Raw genomic sequence first — 18,974 nt, 5'->3', positions numbered from 1 at the left:
ATTAATGAACTTAGGCTACCTGAGGTCTAAATAAATAATGAGACAAAAGTAAATAAGAGTGATGCATAAATACCAAAAATTTGGATATACATATATAATATATAATAAAAAAAAATGTGTCACAGGTTATCCTTCAGGTAGAAAAATTACAATTAACATTGTAATGTTATAACCTTCCATTCTTTATGAATTAAAACTTTATTTTTATTTATTTTTGAGACGGAGTCTAGTTCTATTGCCCAGGCTGGAGTGCAGTGGCACAATCTCGGCTCACTGAAACCTGTGCCTCCCGGGTTCAAACGATTCTCCGGCCTCAGCCTCCTGAGTAGCTGGGATTACAGGCGCCGGCCACCACACACAACTCATTTTTATATTTTTAGTAGAGACGGGGTTTCACCATGTTGTCCAGGATGGTGTCGGTCGCCTGACTTAGTGATCCGGCCGCCTCGGCCTCCCAAAGTTCTGGGATTACAGGCGTCAGCACCGTGCCCGGTTTATTATTAGTATTATTTTTTATTAGGACAAATCAAGTTGATAGTCTATGCCCTGTAGGAACTGGTTAGGTCAGGCTACCCACTGCAGATTTCCAGCAGCCTGGCCTCAGCCCTATCAACAGTCAGTAGCTTATTAAGGCTGCAGGCAGGCACCAGTGGCACCTTCAGGCCGGTTCAAGGCGCCCCAAGGACCCGGTGCAGCATCGCTCAGGTTCACAGAACACGACCAGGGGCGTGTCCAGCTTCCGTCGGGGAGAGCCCACCTCCTAGGGGGCGTGGCTAAGGCACGGGGCGGTTCTCGTCCGGAGCCCAGGTAATCTGGGTGGGATCAGGAGGAGCTGGCGTCGCGATGTGATGACGTCATTCCCCGGCCCGGCCTGGTGTGGCGCGCTGGGCGTGCGCGGCTGCGGTTCGGCGTGTTGGTTCCAGCCCTTCAGCTGAGGTCCGGACGTGGTGTAGGCCGGAATGTTACAGCCTGTTGGAGCTGTGGCTGAGGAAGAGGATCCTGCGGAGGAGGATTGTCCTGAATTGGTTCCCATTGAGACGAAGCAAAGCGAGGAGGAGGAAAAGTCTGGGCTCGGCGCCAAGATCCCAGTCACAATTATCACCGGGTATTTAGGTAACTAACCATCCCGGTCACAAAATGCCGTGAACTCTGGTGTCCTGGGATTTTGGGGGCTGCCGGTGCCTCTTCTCCTGAGGCATTGGGGCCTCGTGACCAAGAGCAAATGTCCTTGAGGTAGGGGCTGGGTCACCTTCTCCTCGTGTGGGTTGACGTCTCGTCTCAGGAGATGCCTTTGCAACAAGACTTTGAAGCTCAGACACGCCCCCTAATTATCTCTGTGCCGTCTTACCAAGTTACGTCACCATTCTGATGCTCATCGGCTTCACTGAAAATGGAAAAATACCTGTCACCTGTGAAACGGGACGGGAACCATTAACGGTTTGCCCTTAAAGGACGTCCCGTTTGTAAAATCCCCGACACGAATGGGGCATTCTTCAGTAGATTCCCCTTCCCCGCGAGCCAAAGCCCTCCAGCCAGTTAGCGGGAAGTGCTCCTATCTCAAACACTTCTTAAGGTCTTTGCAAACCACTGCCTAGGAAAGTAAGAATAAAATTTCTGCCCTCCAAGACTATTTCTCAAACTACAAAAGTTTAGGAGTGTACCGGGTTACTCGAAACCCCAAGTTTGTGCACTTGATGGTTTTGTGAAGGGCAGTGTATGCACTTACACTAGAAGTTTTATTACTGGAAAAGTTTGAGAAACATATTTTTAAACCTTACAGTTAAATAGAAGGGCTAGAACAAATATATGACTTATAAGTGTGGAAAAAGTTAAGAAATGTAAATAGAGTGATACTGTTTCAGGGAAATAATATTTCTAGGTGCTGCTAGGAGGAACTTTTATGTAAAAATGAGAAATTACTGGTGTTTCCTTTCTTTTTATTTTGTAGACTGTAAGTTTATTCCCGTTTTTGCTCAGAAATATAAAGGAATCGATTTTTGACATTTCCCCACTTATTCAGAGGGTGCTCTTCTGAGAAGATGAACACATTTCTTGTCTAAAACAATGTATTTCAAAGCTGCCCCTCGGGCCTTTTCCGTGTTGCTCACTGGTAGGTCAGTAGATCATTGGAGAAAATGATCTGAAGCTCAGGAATGAGGACTGATGCCAGCAACTTTGTTGCTGAATCTAGGGATAGTTTCACTCCTTATCGCTGATTGTTTTCCCTTTTTGAAACACTTTTCCTTTGGCTTCTATTACATTTTTCTTCTGATTTTTCCACCTGCTTTTCTGGCTTCATTTTTAAGGCTCCCCCACCCCCCGCCACCCTCTTTGTCCATGTTTAGTTACACACCTGTGTAAATTCTGTTTTGATATTCTACAGCTTAACATGTCTGAAACTTCTTCCGTTACCATTCCCCCAGATCCTGCTCCTGTGATCCCAACCACTTGGAATACTCTAAAAGCCACCTAACTAATCTGGAGTCTTGCTGCCCTTTAATTTATTTGTTGCATGTTAGCCTTCATGATCTTTATAAATGCCAATCCGATTGTGTCACACCCTTCAGTGGCATCCATATGGGTTAAAGTTCAAATTCCTTAACATGAATTACAAGGACCTGTGGATCTGGATCTTACCAAGCTTTCCAGCTGGCCAAAATGTCCCTGCACAATGAACTGTGACTTAAAAGGTGCCAAGTATTTTAGCCCTTTGGAATATGTGCTTTTTTTTACTGTTACTCCTCTGGCTAGATGTCCCTCTTAGGTTCTCCATAGCATTTTATACACCTATTGAATGTGCCATCCTGTGACATAATTGCCTCCTTCTTCACTGAATTCCTCTCCTTCCCTTGATACTTCTAAGCTTCATAAAGGCAGAGACTGTCTGTCTCACATTTTCACCAAGGCCGAGGATAAATCTGTTGCATAGTATAAACCTTCGAATGAATGAACTATGTCTTACAGTGTTTTTCTTCATAATATGGTTAAAAAGCCCTAGTAAATCTTCTGTTAGAAGGTTTCTTACATTCATTGTTTAATTTCAGTTTTCACGTCACTGCCCTGTGAAACATTCATGTTCAGGGCCTCTGTCTCAGGCTTGGACTGGTTTTAAGATTTTCCTCATTGCCCTGTCTCCTTAAGTCTCCCTCTTCCATTCTGTGCTTCACACTTTTGTGATGTTGAGCTTCCTAAAGTACCCTAAACATAAGCCTTCATCTCTTAAAAAGCTTTGAAAGGAATATGACATAAAAAGATATTAATACCCTGATACTCCATAAAATCTTCCTAGTTATACACTAGAAAACTTAATGTATTTCTGAAGATATGTATAGCCTACATGTAAAAGTTTTTAGCAGAACTGTAGTAGTAAAACACTGGAAACAAATGAAATGTCCAAGAAAAAAGATAAAGAAATGATACAGTCATACAGTTGAACTACAGTACTATGCAGTTAGGTTTTCTTTCCTCTATGAACTTTAGTGTATGTGGTTCACAGGACAATTATTTTTCTTCTACTTGAGATTAATATATTAGTTTCATATGCCACCTGCTGGATAAAGTTGGTATAGACTTACGAATTTATATTTACCCAATATTCTGTCCATTGTTGACACTACCTGCCTCTATTCTGCATTTCATAAAATGTTTATAGATTGTTTAAAGCATACTAAAAGTAGCCATATAGTCAGCGTGAATTCGTGTCTTGTTAATGTTGAAATAAAGGGTCATTATGTATAAATTTTAGGAAAGGTTAGGTTGAAGAAACTGTTTCAACTTGTAGGAGTATTTGTAAATATTTATAAAATTTTATGTCTATATGTAGCATTTTGCATTACATTTCAAAGAGTGCGTTAATCTTATCCTCTAGGATGTTCTATACTATAGTTTAATATATGAAAAATAGCATGCAAATTCTCAAAAACATTAGGATTCTTTATATCTTTTTGTGTCTTTAAAATTATTTTGAATTTTTTTATTTACAACAAATATGTTTTATAGGTGCTGGGAAGACAACACTTCTGAACTATATTTTGACAGAGCAACATAGTAAAAGAGTAGCAGTCATTCTAAATGAATTTGGGGAAGGTAAGTAAAGTTCAATAAATGTCATGTGGCAAGATTTTATGTGACTTTATTTTTCTGGTGAATTGATATTCCATATTTAAAAATGAAAATGCAATATATTGATGTGGATAGGTTTGGAAAAATTAATTTCTGTTAAGATTTATATGGGTTGAGATACTGAAATTTTCATAAAATTTTATTTTGTATAACTTTGGAATTCATATTAACAGAATTAAACTATATTTTCACGTGAAATAAATGACTCAAGAAGCAAAAATCTAGACATATGAAAAACTTTTAGAAACTAGAACGGTACTTTTGTGTGAACTCTATTGCAACTCATGAAAAATATTTGAAAATGCTTCAGTTATGTTTACTTTGTTTAACATTTATTATTTGCAATGCAGTTAAAACCAAAGATTTTAAAAGTACGTTAAATATATGGTCTTTATCCTCATGTAGCTTAAATTATTTGTGAAAATAAGTGTGCTTGACTTCTCAACTCAACTATCAAGCTGTGGTTAAAAAAAGTAGTGCTAGACACAATACTTTGAATACCTTTATAGGAATTTTTCTTCATAAGTATGAATTATAATCAAACCTCCCTTCTAGCCAACAACCAGTATCTATTAAACTATTTCTTTTAAAATATACTATTTTTTTCAGTTGTAAAAAGTAAAAGCTAGGTTTTATGAACAGGATGGGAAGACTGTTACATTGGATTTCTGGTTTTAATAAACTAAAGAGAAAAGTGCTTTTTAGGGAAAAATCCTGAGATTTCTAATAACAGTCTTTTTTTTTTCCCCAGCATCTTATTAAATAGCCTGTTGCACACCAATTACATTTATTCTTACTATTTTCTTTATTATTTCCGGGATCATTTTCACAATTTTACTTTCACAGCATTCTCAATACTTTCCTTCATGTTTCATTAACATTCTGTATACAGTCTGAATGCTGTAGCAATCCCTTCAGAAGCTCTTTATTGATACCTACCTGAAATATGATCAAAAATATATATGTAAAGACACTTAATTTTATGGGTGGCTCATTTGCTTATGGCACTTTTAGAATTCTTCACCATTTGGTATATTTCTTTATTAGAAGAAAAGTAAAACATTTAAAATAATTATTATAGATTACAAGCATTTCAAATATAGTTTATTCTTTCTTAAGTACGCATTGGTAGAAAACTATGTTAACTTGACTAAACGTTTAATATTTAAATGAGCACATGATACCCTGGCCAAAAACCTTTCTCCAAATGAACTAGGGTTTTCACTCAGTGGGAATATTCAGCAGTTTGTCTAACAGAAACAATTTAGAAGAGGAATGAAGAGAAAAAGATAGATAAGGCAATCTCATAAGATGTTGAAGGGCATACAAAATCCAATATATAAAGTATACCAGTCGTATCTAGAAAGCTTACCCTAGACAAGAAAAAAATGCCTTCAAGATACCTACTATATTAAGAAATGGGGGTGGCCAATGAAGAGGCCTAAGGAGGAAGTAGGTATGTTTATCAGTGTAGGGTGTGTCTTTTTAGGGGCTTAAGTTATCTTAAAGCTAAAATAATGTAGTGTACTGTAATTTAGATATGGAGGCTGCATGAATAAAATGAAAGAATGTTATAAAATGCAGTTTCTGCTTTAGATCTCCATTATTGAGTTACCCTCATCTTTGTTTTTTTTGACTAATGGACGTAAGGTAAAGAGTGCTGTTTGTTAATTATTCTAGGAAGTGCGCTGGAGAAATCCTTAGCTGTCAGCCAAGGTGGAGAGCTCTATGAAGAGTGGCTGGAACTTAGAAACGGTTGCCTCTGCTGTTCAGTGAAGTGAGAAATGTGTTTGCTATGTACTTGGTTTACTAGAAATGTTTATTGATTATATTTCCAATTTTAATTTTCTTAATTTAACTGAATTTACAGTTTGCTTCATTGTATTGTCAAACAGAAAATAAACTTATTAGGAAGCATTTTCTTAAAGTGTTTCTTATTATCTTTTCTATCTGCTCTAATGCTTTAGTCCTTTGAGTTTTTAATGCTTTTGATGTCAGGGCTTATTTAATTAATAATCTCTAGTACATGAAAGTCTCATGTAAAAAATGATTATTCTGAATTTAATACATCATTGGTCTTATTTCCAAGTATTTTAACCTTATAAAAACAAAAATAAATGACTATTGAAAAAGAGAAAAACCTTACATTATGTTCCACTAGTTAAGTTTCCAAGGACAATGTCTGTTTTGTTCACTAGTCTACCATAGACCCTAGAAGAGTACCCAACACATAGTAGTACTCTATTGTTTGTTGAATGAATTATAAAAATGGTTACTTGTATTGTTAATTTTGTATATTCTAGTGAATTAAATCTCTTCAGCGTCATTTACCCCTTAGGGGTTTGACTTTGTGTCAAATGTATTGGCAAGGATAAAATTATAACAGACTTTCTCGAACAACCAAAATGTAATCTATTAAGTATTTTCCTTCACTTTTGATAAAATTAAAAAAAAAAGGGAAATTAAAACCTTGTATCCTAATGCAAAAAAGAATTAAATGGTGTTTGATATCAGTGCCCCTTTAGCTATTATATTAAACTTCTATAGTTAATACATTTTATCATTATTTTGGATGTTGATTTTTTTTTTTAATTTCATAAAGCTATAAAAATAAGATACTGACTTTGGTCAGATAAAGTTCCCTCTACTTTTAATTTTAATAAAATTAAACTATTCTTTTGTATATGGTTTCTTTTTACCTATTAGAGTATATGCATCTATTGTTTTCTCACTGGTAAATATGGGATGGACATTTTGTTAGAAGCTTAGAAATGAGTTAAATTTTCACATTCCTAGGGACACTTTTGTCTCTCGTTGTTGAGTATATTTAAAAATGTTTATAATAATTACTTCAAAATATTTAGGTAATCAACTGTAAATTATGTTTTGGTATTCTCCAGGGACAATGGCCTGAAAGCTATTGAGAATTTGATGCAGAAGAAGGGGAAATTTGATTACATACTGTTAGAGACCACTGGATTAGCAGATCCTGGTAAGAAGTGAGATTATTAATAACCAGAATATATTTCTGTGATATATAGTAAACAGATGTATTAGAGGAATGTCTAAAATGAGTATTAAAGCTTTCCTTAGAATTAAAACTTTTTTTGGTTTAAAAGAGGAAAAGTACTCAGTTATTTTCTTTGGCAGATGAATGATGTTCAGAGTATTTCCTGGTATTTTTAAGCTGTTAATAGAATTTGAAGTTTTATTGCTTGACTTAGGATTATTTGTAAGAACAGTAGTTGTTAAAAGTATGGACATATAGGAAAAGCAGAGGTGTTCTACCTCTAAATACAGTTGTTTCTTGGCACCCATGGGGTATTAGGTCCAGGACCTCTGAGGATACCAAAATCTATGAATGTTCAAGTCCCTTATATAAAATGTAGTATTTGCCTATAACCTATGCACATGCTCCCATATACTTTAAATTATCTGTGGATTACTTATAATACCTAATACAATGTAAGTGCTGTGTAAGTAGTTATTATATTTGCATTGATAATGGAATCATAACAAGAAAAAAAATCTGTACATTTTCAGTACAGACACAGCCATCCATATTTTTTCTTTTTCTTTTTTCTTTTCTTTTTTTTTTTTTTTTTTGAGACGGAATCTCACTCTGTAACTAAGTCTGGAGTACAGTGGTGCTATCTCAGCTCACTGCAACCTGTGCCTCTCACGTTCAAGTGATTCTCTTGCCTCAGCCTCCGAAGTACCTGGAATTACAGGTGCCCGCCACCATGCCCAGGTAATTTTTCTATTTTTAGTAGAAATGGGGTTTCACCATGTTGGCCAGGCAGGTCTCGGACTCCTGATCTCGTGGTCTGCCCCCCTCAGCCTCCCAAAGTGCTGGGATTACAGGTGTGAGTCACTGTGCCTGGCCCTTGTTTTTTACTATTTTTAATCCACAGTTGGTTGAATCCATGGATTTAGAACCAACAGATATGGAGGGCTGAATGTATATATTTCATTGGTTATATTCCATAGAGATTTTATTTCTGTTTCTTGTCTAACCCAGCTTTCTGAGACGGTCATTAAGAGATATGTAAAGGCTTTGGGCTCTAATCCCAGCAACACTTCTTCCCTTTAAGTTAATTGTTAGCATTTTGTTTTTCTGCTAATAAAATTGCAATAATTTTATTTGTAAATGTTGTCCTTAAGGTAACAAAGAAGACACACTTAAATCTTCACTGGCCCTTTTTCCCAGTGTGAAGTTAATGATTATCAAGAAAATTTTTACCTCCAAATAGAATTATACCTAAACTCTGCTATAAAAACATTGTTACTTCCTCCATAGAAGTCTGGAATCCCTCAAAATCATCTGTGAGGGTTGGAATCATCTTCTTTCAAACTCCTATTCATGTTGATATTTTGATCTCCCATCAATCATGAGTGTTTTTAATAGCATCTAGAATGATGAATCCTGTCCAGAAGGTTTTCAGTTTACTTTGCCCATATCCATCAGAGGAATCACTGTCTATGGCAGCTATAGCTTTATGAAATATATTTCTTAAATAAGACTTGAAAGTCAAAATTACTCCTTGATCAATGGGCTGCAGGATGGATATTGTGTTAGCAGGCATGAAAACAACAATCTCCTTGTACATCTCTATCACAGCTCTTGGGTGATTAGGTGCATTGTCAATGAGCAATAATATTTTGAAAGGTATCTTTTTCTAAGCCGCAGATCTCAATGATGGGCTTAAAATAAACCATGCTGTAAACAGTAAACCATGCTGTAAACAGATGTACTGTCATCCAGGCTTTATTATTTATAGAAAGCAGGCAGAGGGGATTTAGCATAATTCTTACGGGCCCTGGGATTTTCAGGATGATAAATGATTATTGGCTTCAACTTGAAGTCACCAGCTCCTTTAGCCCCTAACAAGAGAGTCAGCCTGTCCTTTGAATCTTTGAAGCCAGACATTGACTTCTCTTTATCTGTGAAAGTCCTAAATGGCATCTTTTTCCAAAAGGAGGCCCTTTCATCTCCATTAAAAATATATTGCTAGGTCCCGCACAGTGGCTCACACTTGTAATCCCAGCACTTTCAGAAGCCGAGGCGGGCAGATCATGAGGTCAGGATATCGAGACCATCCTGGCCATGATAAAACCCTGTCTCTACTAAAATACAAAAAAATTAGCCGATGTGGTGGTGTGTGCCTGTAGTCCCAGCTACGCAGGAGGCTGAGGCAGGGGAGTTGCTTGAATCTGGGAGACGGAGGTTGCAGTGAGCTGAGATGGTGCCACTGCATTATTCCAGGCTGGTGAAAGAGCAAGATTGCGTCTAAAAAAAAAAAAAAATCTGTTGCTTAGTGTAGCTACTTTCATGAATGATGTTAGCTACATTGTCTAGGTAACTTGTTGCAGCTTCTGTATCAGTACTTGCTGCTTTACCTTGTACTTTTATGTCATGGAGATGGCTTCTTTCCTTAATCTTGTGAACCAGCCTCTGCTGCCTTCCAACATTTCTTCTCCAGCTTCCTCACCTCTCTTATAGCCTTCATAGAACTCAAGAGAATAGGGTTGCTCTGAATTAGGCTTTGGCTTAAGGGAACATTGTGACTTGTTTGATCATCTGTCCACTCCACATCAGCAATAAGGCTGTTTTATTTTATTATCATTTGTGTGTTTACTGGAGTAGCCCTTTTAATTTCCTTCAAGAACTTTTCCTTTGCATTCACAACTTGGCTAACTGGCTCAAGAGACCTAGCTTTTGGCTTGTCTTGGCTTTCAGCATAACTTCCTCACTAAGTATAATCATTTCTAGCTCTTGATGTGAAGTGAGAAACAGGTGACTGTTCCTTTCACTTGAACATTTGGAGGCCGTTCTAGGGTATTAATTGGCCTAGTTTCATGTTGATCATATTCTTTATGTTGTCATGGTTCTGTCATGATTCTTTTAGTTCTATGTTTTAATAGTTTTGGTGCTGATTACCAGTACTCTTGCTTCTCCATTCCTGAGTTAGTCCATCTCCTGATTGAATTTCATTGTCAGGAAATCTTTTCAAGTTATAGGTACTGCTTTCTTTGGGTTCTTACAAACTTCATTGATGGAAAATATTTGTCTTTTGTTTTCATATTACTTGAAGGATTACTTGGCTAGGTATAAAATTTATCAGTCACACATGTTTTCCCCCCTCAACTTTGTAAATTTTGTTCCATAATCTCCTAGTGTTTTTTGATTGGCTGGATTTCCTTGTCCAGTGTTTTCTCCTTTTATTTTTATCAGGAAGAATTTGTGAGTACTGTAGTCTCTGAGTCAATGCTTGAGAATGTCTGCCTGTTGCTTTCATTCCAGAAAAATAACTTCCAAGGAGGTAATATTGTTTGGGAACATTTTCATTAGAACTTAATGGTCACTGTTTTATTATTTTGGGACATCTAGTGTTACTGTAGAAAAGTCTGATTTTCCCCCCCCACTTCCTCTTTGAAGGTGGCTTGGTTTTTTTTTTTTCTTTTTGAGACGGAGTTTCGCTCTTGTTACCCAGGCTGAAGTACAATGGCACGATCTCGGCTCACCGCAACCTCCGCCTCCTGGGTTCAAGCAATTCTCCTGCCTCAGCCTCCCGAGCTGGGATTACAGGCACGTGCCACCATGCCCAACTAATTTTTTTTCTATTTTTAGTAGAGACGGGGTTTCACCACGTTGACCAGGATGTGGTCTCAATCTCTTGACCTCGTGATCCACCCGCCTCGGCCTCCCAAAGTGCCGGGATTACAGACCTGAGCCACTGTGCCTAGCCGGTGGCTTGTTTTTTTTAATCTAAAATGCATAAAAGGTTTTTTTCTTTATTTTTGAAATTCAGTAATGTAAACAAGATATATCTAAGTGCCATTTATAATTGTTTTTTCCTGAGTTATATTATGCCCTTAGTTCTTCTAAGAACATTTTTCTTGTTACCATTAATGATTTTTGTTGGGTCAAATTACTGTTTTCTCTACTTCATGAGACCAGTTTTCCTTATATTGAATTTTCTTTTTTTCTCCATCTTGTTCTAATTGCTTTGATTTGTCTTTCACCTCTACATTTACTGTGATCCTCTGAAGCCTTTTTTCTTTTTTTGGTGAATAATTCTGTTTTCTCCAGTGTCTGTTCTGTTTTTGATGTTTTAAATGAATTAATTGGTTAAGTCATTGTGTTTATAGGCTCTAAGTTTCTTTAGCACTACAAACTGTATTTTCTTTTTTTTTTCTGAGTAGGAGTTTCGCTCTTGTTACCCAGGCTGGAGTGCAGTGGCGCAATCGCGGCTCACCGCAACCTCTGCCTCCGGGTTCAGGCAATTCTTCTGCCTCAGCCTCCTGAGTAGCTGGGATTACAGGCACGCACCACCATGCCCAGCTAATTTTTTGTATTTTTAGTAGAGACGGGATTTCGCCATGTTGACCAGGATGGTCTCTATCTCTGGACCTCGTGATCCACCCGCCTTGGCCTCCCAAAGTGCTGGGATTACAGGCGTGAGCCACCGCACCCGGCCTGCAAACTGTATTTTCATCTTACTCTGTTTCTTCTTGCTTTTGAGCTTGTTTTTATAGGGTTGTATTGTTTTTAAGTTCTTTATTAAGATGAAGTTGTTGAGAATTTTCTTTAGTTTTTTTTTTTTTTTTTAATTATGTATCCTTCCAGAATGGGTTCTTTGCCACTTGTGTGCCCTGTTCATTTCTTCACTTTTTTGTTCTTTCTTGCCTTTTATTCCCTGTGTGTGTTTCTTTTTGTCAGGCTGTAATACATGCGTATACATGTTTCTTCTTGATATGGGAGGCTCAGAGAACTTACATGTGGTACTGATGGAAAGTATTTTTAATACTCTACTCTTCTTACCCAAATTTGTTTTTCTCCTGAGCCCTAGTTTGAAATCTGTATGTTGTTGGAGTGGAGGGAAAGAGAAGGGAAAAGTGGTGATTCAGAGAGCCAGATGGGCTATTTGGCTTTTGGGCTCTGCTCTCTTGAAGTACCAAGTATGTCCCCCTTGGATCTGCCCAATTGCTTATGAATAAAAATCCTGTGGCTTGTGTGGGAACATTATTCGGCCTCAGACCTCTCATTTCTCATTGTTCTGAGCCCTAGAATATGACCTGACCTTCTCCTTCCCAAAGCATGGAGATGGTTAAAACTTACTCTTGAAATTTCTTTGTTGACTTTTCCCTGTATTGCTTATTCATCCCTCAGCTACTTTTTGCCATTTTGGAAGGTATTTGTGATAAGTGTTTAGGATTTTGCAAACTGTTTCCCTACAGCCTCTTATTGGAGGTAGGGGTAGAGTTGGGAATGACCATAAATCACATAGAACTTTGTTTCTTATTTAGACTGTCAGTCTTCAAAATTTATGACAGGCCCTTTTATATTTGGTTGCTGTTAATAAAATTTTGGCTTGTTTTATTTTTATTTTCATTTTTTGTTTTATTAGGTTTTGAAGAAGGGAGATTCTATAATCTAGCTCAGGTTTTCTCAATGTCAGCACAAATAACATTTGGGTTAGATAATTATTTGTTGTGAGGGGGTTGCCCTGTGCATTGTAGGATATTTAACAACATCCCTGACTTCTACATACTAGATGCCAGTAGCATTCCCCTGGTTGAGACAACCAAAATATATTCAGACATTGCCAAATATTGCCCAGGGAGAAAAGCACCTGGTTTGAGAATGACTGATTAACTTTGTTCACTCATCTTTACTCTTCCTCCTAAATGCCTACATCCAAATTTTAAATAGATCTTTCTTTCTCATATAGTCTGGCAAGTATTATATCAAAGATAAACACCAGTTTTAGAATAAAGCTTTAATATTCTCTTACATTTCAACTTGAGGCAAATATTAACAGTAGGATTTATAAGCTATTTACTGGAATAAAAATCAATGAATTTTTTAAAATTACAAAATGATTTATGTATGTTAGATATTTTACTGAGTGAAAAAATTAATGCTTTTTAAAATGACGTTGTGTGGAGTAGTGATACAGTAGATTTAATTTTCCCCCTCATTAATTAAAATCATGTTTTAGCCAAGAAAGTGAACAAAATTCTTATTGGCAATTCAGTTGTTTCCCGTTTTGGAGACTGACACTCTCCAGTTCTAAGCTAAATAATTGTCATGATAAAGTAATTTTCTTGAAAAGGACGGACATTGATTCAGCCCCTGTTACTCACAAATCCTATTTCAGTCAAATTGGAAAACTATTAAGTTTTTGGGAAAAAAATCAATAGATATCAGGAAACCATTAGATCTTGTGGCCCTTGCTATATCTTGCATGAGTAATCACCGTAAACAGCTGACAGGTATTTCATCGTTGACACAGAGTTGATGCTTGGGGGACCACATCTTGTCAGAATAGGTGGACAGCTTTAGACACTGGAATGAATTTGGTTATCCCTGTTTTTCTCCTACGCTGATTCTTTTAGACAGCCCTGTCACTAACTGGGCCTGTGATGCTTTGAAAAATCAAATACTTTCCTTGCTGTCAGTTTTCTTTTTCTTGTGTGTGGCATACTAATCAGGGTATGTGGTTTGATACTGAACCAGTTTCTGTCAAAAACAAGTTTTAATTTATTATTTAGGCATAATTTTTCCTCAGACCCAGGTTTTATACAGTACTAAATAGTGTGGGAAATAATTAGTGATGCCATGGAGTATATAATTTTATTTCTAGTTCTACACATATTCCAAGTAAATTTTTTTTTTGACAAGTGATTTTGGAATTATTGCGGTTTTGTTTTCCTTTTCCTTTAGAGTGATAATTCACTATTTATGACCTGAATGATTATCATATTAAGGAGATGAGAAAATAAAAATAAGTCTGATGTGCATAAAGCCATACTGCTCAAATTGTTTGATAATATCTGTTATTAAATTATTATGGCATTGGTAGAAGAATGATGTTTTGTTTGCATGTGGTAAGAGTTGGTCTTTGTTAAAGGAAATAACAAGAAGGATAGAAATGGGATGGATATAAATAGTAAAAGGTTCTATCACTATAATTCCCTTTTACTAGAATAGTAAAAGGTTCTATCACTATAATTCTCTTTTACTATAAATAGTAAAAAGTTCTATCACTATAATTCCCATAAGAAGATATATATGTGTTTACCTGTTAATTTCATCAGGGCAAATTAAAGCATGGATAGAATCATGTTTCTCAGTGTGAAGAAATATTTTTATTTGATATATGTTGTATATTTTCAGGTGCAGTGGCTTCTATGTTTTGGGTTGATGCTGAATTAGGGAGTGATATTTATCTTGATGGTAAGTTAAAAATAATTTTCTCTCTTTTTTTTTTTGAGACAAAGTCTTGCTCTGTCACCCAGGCTGGAGTGCAGTGATGTGATCTCAGCTCAGTGCAACTTCTGCCTCCCAGGTTCAAGCAATTCTCCTGCCTCAGCCTCCCAAGTAGCTGGGACTACAGGCTTACACCATCATTCCCAGCTAATTTTTGTATTTTTTGTAGAGACAGGATTTCCCTGTGTTGGCCTGGCTGGTCTCGAACCCCTGACCTCAGGCAATCCATCAGCCTTGGCCCTCCAAAGTGTTAGGATTACAGGCATGAGCCATTGCACCCAGCCTCTTTTGTTTTTAAGTAAAATATTTATGGTTACGCTTATTTTTATTCATTCATATTATAATTTTAATTCCTTGCATTGTTCTTTTTAGACTTTAGTTTAATGATGAAGTCTTTGTTCTTGTAGATTGAAAAACCCCAGACAGTGGTGGAACTGGATATCACTCAACTCCCAATTTAGTGATTCCACTAAGGTTTTCCTTAAAAAAAAAAAAAAAGCTATGTAAATTTTCTGTTTCCTCTGTTGTTTGATTTATGCACTTAATATAATGTTAGAGCCTTTTAATCCGCCAGGCAATATGAGGATCATATTTTTGCTCTCATTTTTCATTTAATATAAGAATTAAACACTCCTCCCTTACTTTATTTACCTTAACACTTTTGGGCAGTATACTTTATAAACGTATATACATGATATGCCTTCTTTTAAAGTATGTTAGAAACTTCCTTAGTTAAGCAGCTGTGTTTTCTCCGTCCCTCTTTGCATTTTTCGCCTTTTAAAAAACCAATCTTTTTATTTTTCAAAAGTAAGAATCATTAAGAATTTTAAGAATCATTAAGAAATTTTGGAATTACTAAGCTGGGTCCCATCATTGAGCTCTAATATATGTGGCATATAACTGGTTGAATTCTTTAGGCATAAACTCATTCTGTTGTTATCAGCTATATTCAGAGATTACTAAATGAATTGGTAGCTTGGAAACTTAGGCATTGTTAGGAAAACATTTTTATGAGTTGGATATGGTGAGAGATGTCAGGAATAAGATATCCTAAGATGTCTCATTCTTTAGGCAATAATTTAAATGTTAAGAAAAGTCTTGATTTTGATTATGTGAAAATAAACTAGAAATAACCTGTGTTGTGTATTTGTCACATTTGACTATGTTATGAAATTTGACTTATATTTTGGATGGTAAACTTTTAAGTGCCAAATCTTATTTTCTTATTTATTTAATTTTAAAATTTTATTTATTTTATGTCTTCTCTAGTGCCTTAAAATAGTGCTAGTTACTCAGCATATATTTGAAATGCATTGACTTATTACTGGAATTTAATTAAATGGCAGCACTGGCAAGAGAAAAAAATAGTACTTTTATTGGGTAGCATTTGTGAACTGAAATAGATTAGTTTTAATTTTCATTCTCAAGTATGGTTGCATAATATTAATAAACACTCTTTTTTAAAAAGGTGATTAAAATGTTTTTTCCTTTGTAGGTATCATAACTATTGTGGATTCAAAATATGGATTAAAAGTGAGTCGAAAGATTGCTATGAGGGGCTGTTGAGAGCTGGGAATATGGGGTTGATTGTATAATTTTCTTTATGTTTGTATCTGTAATTTTTTTTAACAAAAACCTTTTTCAAAAAAGTATCCTGAACAATAGATAAAATTTGTGTTTTAATTATTTGTGTTAAATATTTCTTTTCTATTACTCTGAGTTTGATTTGGTGATAAAATTTAGAATTACAATTTGTAATAAGCACATGCGGTCAGGTTAAATTTTGGTATGTCTAACTCTTCACTAGGATTCAACCCCAATATTGTTAAGTCTTTCTGTTTTGTAGAGGAAACTGAGCTTAATAAAGCATCTGAGATCTTATTTTTCTTGTTAAGTTGCTATTAAACACACATTGGAAATGAGCTTTTAAAAAATATTGAAGACCTAGGTGATGGGTCTTCAATATTTAGGTGCAGCAAACCACCGTGGCAGACGTTTACCTCTGTAACAAACCTGCACATTCTGGACATGTACTCTGGAACTTAAAACTAAAAAAATACATATTGAAGAAAATCAGGATATGTACATAGGATTGGTAAGGAGAATCTCTCCATTAAAAGGCATCTTGCATTGCTTCTTGGTCTTTTGGCTAAGATCAAGTGTAACAGACATCCTGCTATGAATGTTTTTGTTAGCTTCAAAGGTCTTTAAATACATTTAAGTGAGGTTTAATTTATAAAATGCATTTAGTAAGAACTTTAAAAGTATATTGTTACATAAAGTAAAATGATATTTCTCAACTTCCCAAGTGAGATTTCAGTAAAGGCAGAAAAGGATGAAATTATTCCACCCACTGACCCAGTCCCAGTCTAAGCATATAGATGGGGCCCAAAGCAGTAATTTCTTAGAAATTTTAATTCAGTGTTTAAAAATTTGTGTCAGTTTTGTATCCAACCTCATAATATATCTGAACTTGTTAATTTTTTTTTTTTTTTTTTTTTGAGACAGTCTCACTCTGTCTCCCAGGCTGGTGTCCAGTGGCACCATCTTGGCTCACTGCAACCTCCATTTCCCAGGTTTAAGTGATTCCCCTGTCTCAGCCTCCTGAGTAACTGGGATTACAGGTGTACACCACCACGCCCAGCTAATTTTGTATTTTTAAGAGAGATGGGATTTCACCATGTTGGCCGGCCTGGTCATGAACTCCTGACTTCAGGTGATCCACCTGCCTTGGCCTCCCAAAGTGCTGGGATTACAGGTGTCAGCCACCATGACCAGCCTGAACTTTTTAATTTTTAAGTTTGCTTTTTTTTTTTCCTTGGTGAAATTACACTCTAAGGAGATATGTCAGGCTTGTCAAATAGCTACCAGTACCTCTTCACTGGGCCTTCTCTCCATCGTGGATAGAGTGCCCTAATTTGAAAAGTTCGGAAGAGAATTCCTTTTTTAGAGTTTAAAAAATCTCAATTTATGAATTTATGAATATAATTTAAGAATAAAAGAATGATCCCAAATATAGTATTACACTTTCACTCAGAAAAATTCTGACAGCTGTTGGAAACAATATTTCTTGCAAAATGCTTATTGAGGTAGCAAAAAAAGACCCAAGTTATTTATTTTCAATGTTTATTATAGGCATGTTTAAATCCATCTCCATAAATTAATTATAAAATTTGATATGTGACAGATAACTGCTAAGACATTTTGGGTTTTTGTTTTTGATAGACTTAAAATGCCATACTGAAATTCAAACTTTATAAATTTTATGATTATAGAAATAATTTTATATGTATAGTTATGGAAAAGAGTTAAGTAGAATCTATTATCAGCATGATAGAGGCGAAAAAAAACAAAGCAACATTCTGAATAATGCAAACACAGTAAACGTTTAACCTTCTGCCACCTTGATAAAACCTCTTAAATTATTAAATCAATATACCTACACAAAACTGACACATTGTCAGGATAATGGAAACTTTGGATTTTCTAAGTCGGATGCCAGATAAATAACTTTGCCTTGATATAAAGAATTTGCCAACTTGTTCAATTCCTCTGGTTGCAAAGCCTGACCTCAGTAGCTGCTTGTGATTCAGAGAATTCTGAGGCAGTACAAGTAATGACACTTGGATAATGGGCAGCAATTTAAGGGTGTCATGCTTCACAGAGCCAGCCCATCACAAGTAAAGCTGAGAAATGGTACCCTGTGGCCAGCCAGCCAAATTGAAACTGAAGTGGTAATTGATATCATGGGGTATCACTCTAATGGGATTGTCACCCATTGATCTGAAATATTCATTTTTTAATCATAGGCAAAGAATTGGACAACTTAAAATGACAGCTCTCTATTCTCAGGACTTGACACCTAGGGTACTGACATTGTTCTTTTCAGTTCTACAAATGTGACAGCATTTAATGCAATAGAAGCAATGAATGAAGTTACCCAGAAAAGGTCAAGTGAGAGGTTTCTTCTTGATTTCTCTGTTATATTACACAATCTGTTGAAACAATTCAGTCAGAAAACAGTTTGGCTTGGAAAAGACCAGAACAATAAATAGACTGACATTATGCAATAATTTTAAAAAAACTAAAATATTGTTAGGTCTGTAACCAATCCATCTGAAAGAAATAGTTCCTGCTGCTGTGTTTAAAAAATGTCATCAGACATCTTTGACACTAGATTTATTTCCACTCTGGTCAACAGCAGTGTTCTTTCATAGCCAATGTTTTAAGATAGTTTTTTCTTTTCTTTCTTTCTCTCTTACTGGCCCAGCTTCTTTCTTTATTTTTGCGGAAAAGGATACCTTATAGCCCTTCATGAAGTTATGCCTACAGTGGTGTTATTTCAGAGAGTTCCTTTGTTTCTCTCCCTAACCACCAGCATTACTGAGGTATAATTGACAAGCAAAAATTATAATATATTTAAGGTATACAATGTGTGAATTCCATTATAAAACAATCAAGCTAGTTAACCTATCTCTCACCTCACATTGTTACCAATTTTTTGGGAGAGAGTGGTAAGAACAATTAAGATCTATCTCTTAACAGATTTCAAGTATAAGACAGAATTAACTATAGT

At 35.9% G+C, this 18,974-nt stretch overlaps 1 protein-coding gene across 1 annotated transcript in view; it reads left to right on the top strand.

Moving 5' to 3' along the window:
- Positions 1-841: 841 nt before the first annotated feature.
- ZNG1A (Zn regulated GTPase metalloprotein activator 1A) overlaps positions 842-18,974 on the top strand; it is a 49,809-nt gene continuing 31,676 nt past the window's right edge. The window contains exons 1-6 of the mRNA XM_003935643.4: positions 842-1,113; positions 4,000-4,086; positions 5,803-5,899; positions 7,023-7,114; positions 14,306-14,365; positions 15,894-15,931. Coding sequence (XP_003935692.2) covers positions 960-1,113; positions 4,000-4,086; positions 5,803-5,899; positions 7,023-7,114; positions 14,306-14,365; positions 15,894-15,931 — 528 coding nt within the window. The 5' untranslated portion in view covers positions 842-959. The remainder of the gene's footprint in view (positions 1,114-3,999; positions 4,087-5,802; positions 5,900-7,022; positions 7,115-14,305; positions 14,366-15,893; positions 15,932-18,974) is intronic.

The sequence above is a fragment of the Saimiri boliviensis genome, chromosome 2 (genome assembly GCF_048565385.1).
Source record: "Saimiri boliviensis isolate mSaiBol1 chromosome 2, mSaiBol1.pri, whole genome shotgun sequence".
Classification (NCBI taxonomy): domain Eukaryota; kingdom Metazoa; phylum Chordata; class Mammalia; order Primates; family Cebidae; genus Saimiri; species Saimiri boliviensis.
The sequence above is the reverse complement of the archived record's forward strand: the minus strand, read 5'-3'. Positions and strand labels throughout refer to the sequence as shown.